This window comes from Prunus avium, chromosome 3 (assembly GCF_965620075.1).
Source record: "Prunus avium chromosome 3, drPruAviu1.hap1.1, whole genome shotgun sequence".
Taxonomy (NCBI): Eukaryota; Viridiplantae; Streptophyta; class Magnoliopsida; order Rosales; family Rosaceae; genus Prunus; species Prunus avium.
Window position 1 is genome coordinate 8,959,471 of NC_142286.1, and position 7,280 is coordinate 8,966,750.

A 7,280-nucleotide genomic window follows, 5' to 3' on the forward strand; every position below is an offset into this window, starting at 1 on the left:
GAAAAGAAATTAGAGTCATATTATGAAATGGTGAATTTCATTTAGAAAAATGCTTCTCTTTTGGAGACAAATTAATATAATTTTTTTAAAATTGATGTTGGGACAAACTTTGACACCAAATACAAATGTGAAAGACCTCTAACTATGCCTATTGTTGTTGAAATTGTATTTATTTTTAATTAAAATATTAGGCTATATGTATATTTAATTTGTTTTTTTTTCCAAACCTTCTCTGGGCTACAGCCAAAGGCAGCCCTTGCCTTGGTTCCGCCCATGCTCTTATTACTCCGACTCTTGCTTGCTTTCTTTTCATTTGTGGAATGTTGGGGTTGTGCTGATTTGCTTGATCATCATCGACTTTTATTTTATTCTTTTGTAGAATCATGGATTAAGAGAATTGTTTGAATTGATGAAATGGGTTGTTCATAATTTTTCATTTTCTTCTTCTTTTCTGAATTTAATGGGCGATTAACGTGAAGCTTAGGAAGATACATGTGGAGTGTGACAAAAGCAATTCATTTTTAGAACAGATTCTGAGAATCAAGTATTCTAAGAGTTGTTTGTCATTAAGAAGAGTGGGGGAAGGGGTGGGACATTGAAGCAATAGAATGGGGAGGGAGAAGGTGGTTGCTAGGGGTTGGGAAGGGCTGCTGGGTTTTTAAATATTTTTAAAAGTTAATTTATTTTTAAACATTTAAAATAATTTCGCCAAAGAAAAAATATTTATTTGAAAACTACACATGCGTAAGTGAAATTAACAATTTTTATCTGAAAACTAACGGAATTAGGCAACTTTGGTAACAGAATGGAAGTTCAGGGGGACGTTAAGTCATTATAAATTTCAAAGGGCAATCTGAGACAATTTCGAAACCACATGGGGTATTTCAACAAATAAGCATTTTTTTTAATATATGTACAAGTGATATTGGTGGATGAAGCAATCAAACACATGACCTCAAATACAATAATAACTCCTCATAACCACTTGATCTACAAGTGCAATGCAGTTTAAAATATCAACAAAAAAATTTAGGAGAAAGGGAAGTGGAAGGTGAATGGGAAGGAGAATGAAGGGATATATTTTGGGAATAATGAGGATGAGATGAGTATATTTTTATTTTATTTTATTTTATAACAAATGTATGGGAGTTTACCCCTGCACCCCAGTTCAATTCCCCCTTCCCTAATATCTCAGTATTAAAACAAAAAAAGGGTTTTTTTTTAATCACCAATGGTCCCATAACTTTCATAAGTCCTCATTTGAGTCTTTAAACTTTCAAATCAATCAATGTGGTTCTTAATCTTTTGATCCACACACAATTTGGTCCTTCTCATCGCATTTGTCAAAATCTTCGTTAAATTTAGTCACTTAACCAACTTTGAAGGGGTATTTTCTTTCAAATACAACCTATCCACCAACAACTCAAAGTAATTCTCACATATTTTACTCAATAAGGCTATCTGTTCTCCTTGATGGATTCTAGTGTAAATCTTAATTGGTAAGATATAGCCTTTTTGAGCAAAAATGTGAGTATTAGGATTGAAATGAACTACAACTAGATGACAATATTCCTTTAAAGTGGCTCATGCGATGAGACACAATCAATTTTTATTGAAAATTTTGTCGGAATGCAACAACAAGAACCAAATTGATGTGTCAATCCAAAGATGAAGGACCACATTGATTGATTTGAGAGTTTGAGGACTAAAATTAAGACTTCAAAAAAAGTTTAGAGATTAGTTGTGATAAAACCCAAAAAAAAATGCGGGAGTGTATAGATAAGGCGGGTGGTAAGAAGAAAAAGGGTGTTTAAATTATTTTATAAAATTGATCAAAATGTCATTGAGATGATGATTGATTGGTTGTGTACTCTTATAAATAAAAGATTATAACCAAACTCAAACGTAAGAATTCATAAACCACTCATTTAAAACGCCACCAATAACACCAATTAAAATATCATTATTCTACAACGAAAAGAAAAGAAGAAAAAAAAAAAAAAAAAAAAGGTCATGTGGCTGATGTGACATTTTCTCTTCCACTTGTTAGACAAAGCAATTGTTAAAGCCTCATTTTTACTCAAATAATTTTTACCGGCGGTAGGTGAGTCTGGCAGGCTCTTCTCCTCCTTATAAAGCCACACTCGCAGCTATTCCATTACAAAACACAGACTTCAAACTCTCTCTCTCTCTTTGTCTCTACTCTGATCTCTTCCAATCCCACCAACCAAAAGAGAAAAACAAAAAATAATTCCCCGAAAACCAAGCTAAGTATTAAGATGCCTACCGATAGTTCTTCAGTTTCAGGCCATGGCCAAACTGTTTGTGTCACCGGAGCTGGAGGCTTCATTGCTTCCTGGATTGTCAAACTATTACTAGAAAGAGGCTACACTGTTAGGGGAACCTTGAGAAACCCAGGTCAGTCCAAATCATTATCTTCTTGGCCTATGAGCTGTTTGTTTTGTCCTACATTCGGGTATCGAAATGTTATGTTGTGAGACTATGAATTAGAACCAGCCATTAATTCATTTAAATTATATCTGAATTTGAGGTTCTTATTCACAGTTTGATAAGGTAACACGTAACATATATGGGGATACATAATTCTTCCTTTTATAGATATGTTTTTTTTCCTTTTTGGTGCTTTTCTTATTTTGGGTTGATCACAGATGACCCAAAGAATGCTCATTTGAGGGAGCTTGAAGGAGCTCAAGAGAGGTTAAGTTTGCGTAAAGCTGATCTTCTTGACTATGAGAGCCTCAAAGAAGCCATCAACGGCTGTGATGGCGTTTTTCACACAGCATCACCGGTTACGGATGACCCGGTGAGTTTTTTTTTTTTTCTTTCTCTGTTTCCTTACTTTGTTTCTTCCTTTATCTGTTTGGTTGCTGAGAAAATGCCGGAAAATATGCACACTTTTTCTCTTTAGTTTTTACCAACCCACTATAACAAACCATGGGTTCCTAATATTCCAAATCGATCTGTTTGTCAATTGTGATGTTTGTGGACCTCCAAAAATTGTTCTCCGAGTCCCATAATACCCAATAAATATTTTACTATTTAAAAGGAAAAAAAACAAAAGATAAGAAGGAATACTTTGGTAACGGATAATGGTTTTGATTGGGTGAAGAATATTTTTCCTTTTCATATTTCGGAAAGCAACTTTTAAATTCATGTCCCACTTTATAAGGCCTATAAGAAAGTTATAGTAACTTACTTTTTCCCGTACCATACAATAATTTCTTTAAATATAACTCATACTAGAAGAACTCCCGAAAGAAAAATCCTATTGTAATTTGACTCAAAATAAAATTTGCTAATGATTTTCTACTATAACATCTTATCTCTTTGCTATTAAAATATTTTGAAGGGATTGGTTTTTTTTATTTTTTTATTTATTTAAATTGACATTTTTTTTAATAAGGCAATGAATGATGTGTATATATAGGAACAAATGGTGGAGCCCGCGGTGAATGGAACAAAGAATGTGATTGTTGCCGCGGCAGAAGCTAAGGTTAAACGGGTGGTGTTCACGTCGTCAATTGGTGCAGTGTACATGGACCCCACCAGGGGCCCTGATGTGGTGGTCGACGAGTCTTGTTGGAGTGATCTTGAATTCTGCAAGAACACCAAGGTCAGGGCATAATATTATTTATTTTATTATTTTATCTCTCCAATTTATATAGTATGATGACTCATGATGCACACAAAATTACATCAATTGTTTGATATGTTTATCACTCATTGTGTCTCATAATTAAAAAGAATTGTTTTTTTATATACAAGATTTACAATATAATAAAGATGCTTAGAACTTCTTATAAATTACAAAACTACCATTAATTTCTTTAAAAAAAACCAAAACACTCAATATGGCATCAAAGTAATTTAATAATCAAAATTAAAGTCAAGTCAACAGGGCCAGCCGTTATTTTTTGAGTTTTTATTTTTCGATTTCTTTATAGAAATTAAATGGTGTATAATTTATTTATGTCACTAGTCCAAAGAATGAGTATGTAATTAATTATTTAAAGTTTAAAACAATTAGATGATAACATTTTAAATCAATACAACACCATAGGTGTGATCCAATATATGATTGGAAAGAGAAAATTGTTTGTTAAAACTTAAACATATATAAAGAGTTGTTAAAAAGTAAATGAAGGAAATTTGCCCATACATTGCGATGAAAAGTTGAAAACGACCAATTAAAACTTGGTTGTTAACATGTAATGACTAATGACAAGCCCTGCCTAGCTGACATCCGAAAGTAACCTATTCAGTTGGCCTTTAGTTCAATTTACCAATCAAAGACGAAATCACCAAAAACAATTCAAACCCATTTTACAGAAGATCAAATAGTCTTTGAAATCCAAATAAAAATGATCAAAATCTAGTTTGTTTTTGGCAAATTATAATTAACAATGAGTCTGACAAACATAAAATCATATATATTCAGAACTGGTACTGCTATGGGAAAGCAGTGGCAGAGCAGGCAGCATGGGAAGAGGCCAAGGAGAAAGGGGTGGATTTGGTGGTGGTGAACCCAGTTTTGGTGCTTGGACCACTTCTGCAACCAACCATCAATGCCAGCATCATCCACATCCTCAAGTACCTCACAGGCTCAGCCAAGACTTATGCCAATTCTGTGCAGGCCTATGTGCATGTTAGGGACGTGGCTCTAGCCCACATTCTGGTGTATGAAACTCCATCTGCCTCTGGAAGATACCTTTGTGCTGAGAGTGTGCTTCACCGTGGAGATGTGGTGGAAATCCTAGCCAAGTTCTTCCCAGAATACCCAATTCCCACCAAGTAAGTACATCATCATCATCATCCTCATCAATTTTGTTTTCTTCATTTCTTATCCAAATAAGATGTTTTCTGAGCTAGATGTTAACAACCGAGATGGGGATGGGTGCGGGGACGGGGATGATATTGCCATACCCGACTTTGAATTGGTCTGTTGCCATCCCTAGCTATTTTGGTATAAGTGAGATGGTACATACATTTACACATGTACATGTGGATGACTCTCAAAGTGATTCATTAAGTGTTTGGATATGTAGACGGCTCTAAGCCATTGATTTAATATCTTCTTAGTCTCTAAATTATTGATTTAGTGTCGGCCAAGTCCATGTATACGTAGACAGCTCTAGGTTAGTAATTAAGTGTGGGACTTGCGGACGACTATGATTAGCAAAGCTCTTTTGGATAATTTAAAGGACAGTTGACGCGATTCTTATAAAGAGTAGGACCACTTAGCAAATTTAACCTAAGAACACTACTTCTCAACTCCCGTGACAGACAAGTTTTTTTAAGTTATATTTTCTTGAGTAATATTAAATACATCTCATTTTCAGACCATATTAACAGGGTATATCATGTGGGAGTTATAGGATCGTGGAATCAGGATATGGAGCTTTTTTATGCCCCAGTTGTAGGAGTTGAGAAGTAGATACAAAAGGATAAACATCCCCGTTCTGCTCTTGAAAGCTCAATCTCTATCATGTTTTACTTTAACCAATTAGCTAGACTTTCATTCTATTGAAATTTACCTCCACTTTTTTAAGGTTTAAAAAAATGAATTGAAGGCGATAGAAGTAGTTTATATAGAGCTTTCTGTCACTAAATAAGTTCAGGATTCCTCCTGTCTAACAAAATTAAATACATGAAATGTGTGCACTTGAATTGAATATACAAGACAAAGCACTAAATTTGTATACAACTTGTGTCGAAGATTCAAGTTTAGAATTTTGTGGCCAACAACGTTTAGCTTATTGAAAAAAGACATTAACCTACAGATTAGTAATTTGAGATTCGAACTTTTGATATTTTGCTTAAATGTTGTTGATATGAGTTTTTTTTCCTTTGCTTTCCCAAATTGTATGATTTGATGCCTGACTAGAATAGAATGGAAGACATCATGTGTATGCTTTTGATTGCTTGTGGAGGTGGGGCAGTTGGTGCACCAACTATGACTTGTCTGTATAAAAGGACTAGACGCCCCAAAAAGTTGAAACTCTAAAATGGATCAAAATACTTGTGGAGAAGATGAGTCCTTACCTAATCCAAGACTCCACCTCACCCTGGCTTTTATATATATATATATATATATAATTTCTTTCTTTTTCAACATGTCATTCTCATACTTTGAATATGTGAGTCTTTTTTTTCACCTACCCATTGTTCCCTGGGCCTGCAAGTTCATGGAGGACAGCATCTATTAGTCTTCTGCATGGAGACTAAATGGTCCTTTATTTATTTTTTATAGAATAAAGAAACATTTGGCTAATCATTCGTTTTCTTTTATATAGATTTTAAATGGTGCAGCCATTTTTTATTTATGGATTTCTATTGTCAAATATTTTAATGCATACACATATTTGTATTTTTTTATATAATTGTTGTGGAATTATATTAATTAATTTGTTTGCCATTCATTTACAGGTGCTCAGATGAAGTCAAACCCAGAGTAAAACCATACAAGTTCTCAAACCAGAAGCTACAAGACTTGGGATTGGAATTCACCCCAGTGAAACAGTGCCTATATGACACTGTCAAGAGCTTGCAGGAGAAGGGCCACATTGCAGTGCCTAAACCACAAGAAGATTCCATTAAAATTCAATCTTAAATTAATCGTGTTTTGGGTGCTGCCTGCTGAAAACAATTGCATGGTAATTATAGAAATTAAGAAGAATCAAAATTTGGAAGTCCTTAACTGTTTGTCCAATTATATTGGTGCTTAAATGAACGTATTTTAATATTATATGGAAAGTTTTCTGGAAGGATTTATTTGCAGTTACATTTCAGATAAACCAAAATATTTTTATAACTTGTGAAGCAGAAGTAACTTTGAATGGATTTTTCTGATTTCCTTTGATAATTGCCAGCTAATAATGGATTTGATAAAAGCATAGAAAATCTTCCCACATTGAGCAAAGGGAAAAATCAAAGTCAACGCTGTTGTGCAAAGAGTTAGATAACTTGATCTATACTGGCATTTGAGTTGGTATACCTTGCATATCAAATCATGTCCCTCCTAAGAATTTGGAATTTATTGCAACGTGGAACTGTCAACTGTTATAGCATGAAACGGGTACGTGATGAGACCAAGTCAAACAATATGGGTAGAATATTTTCATATTATATTTCATTTTTCAAAAGGAGGTATTTATAATACAAGGTTGTGAACTCTAGTAGGGTTATACAAAGAAACAAGATAAAATTCTAATTACACAATATCTATACAAAAAAAAAAAAAAAAAAAATCATAATAGACT

The 7,280-nt window shown here is 33.8% G+C and overlaps 1 protein-coding gene across 1 annotated transcript; it reads left to right on the plus strand.

Moving 5' to 3' along the window:
* The first annotated feature begins 2,143 nt into the window (after nt 1-2,143).
* LOC110763383 (cinnamoyl-CoA reductase 1) lies at nt 2,144-6,785 on the plus strand. Its single transcript, XM_021966157.2, has 5 exons — nt 2,144-2,418; nt 2,670-2,824; nt 3,449-3,634; nt 4,460-4,812; nt 6,448-6,785. The coding sequence occupies exons 1-5, from the start codon at nt 2,280-2,282 to the stop codon at nt 6,629-6,631; spliced, it is 1,017 nt and encodes a 338-aa protein (XP_021821849.1). The 5' UTR covers nt 2,144-2,279; the 3' UTR covers nt 6,632-6,785.
* Nucleotides 6,786-7,280: the final 495 nt, after the last annotated feature.

Excerpts from the sequence above, each read along its gene's own strand:
- LOC110763383 (XM_021966157.2), top strand. The coding sequence starts at position 2,280 with ATGCCTACCGATAGTTCTTCAGTTTCAGGCCATGGCCAAACTGTTTGT. Across the intron at positions 2,419-2,669 it reads GGGAACCTTGAGAAACCCAG|ATGACCCAAAGAATGCTCAT; the intron begins GTCAGTCCAAAT and ends GGTTGATCACAG. Across the intron at positions 4,813-6,447 it reads GAATACCCAATTCCCACCAA|GTGCTCAGATGAAGTCAAAC; the intron begins GTAAGTACATCA and ends ATTCATTTACAG.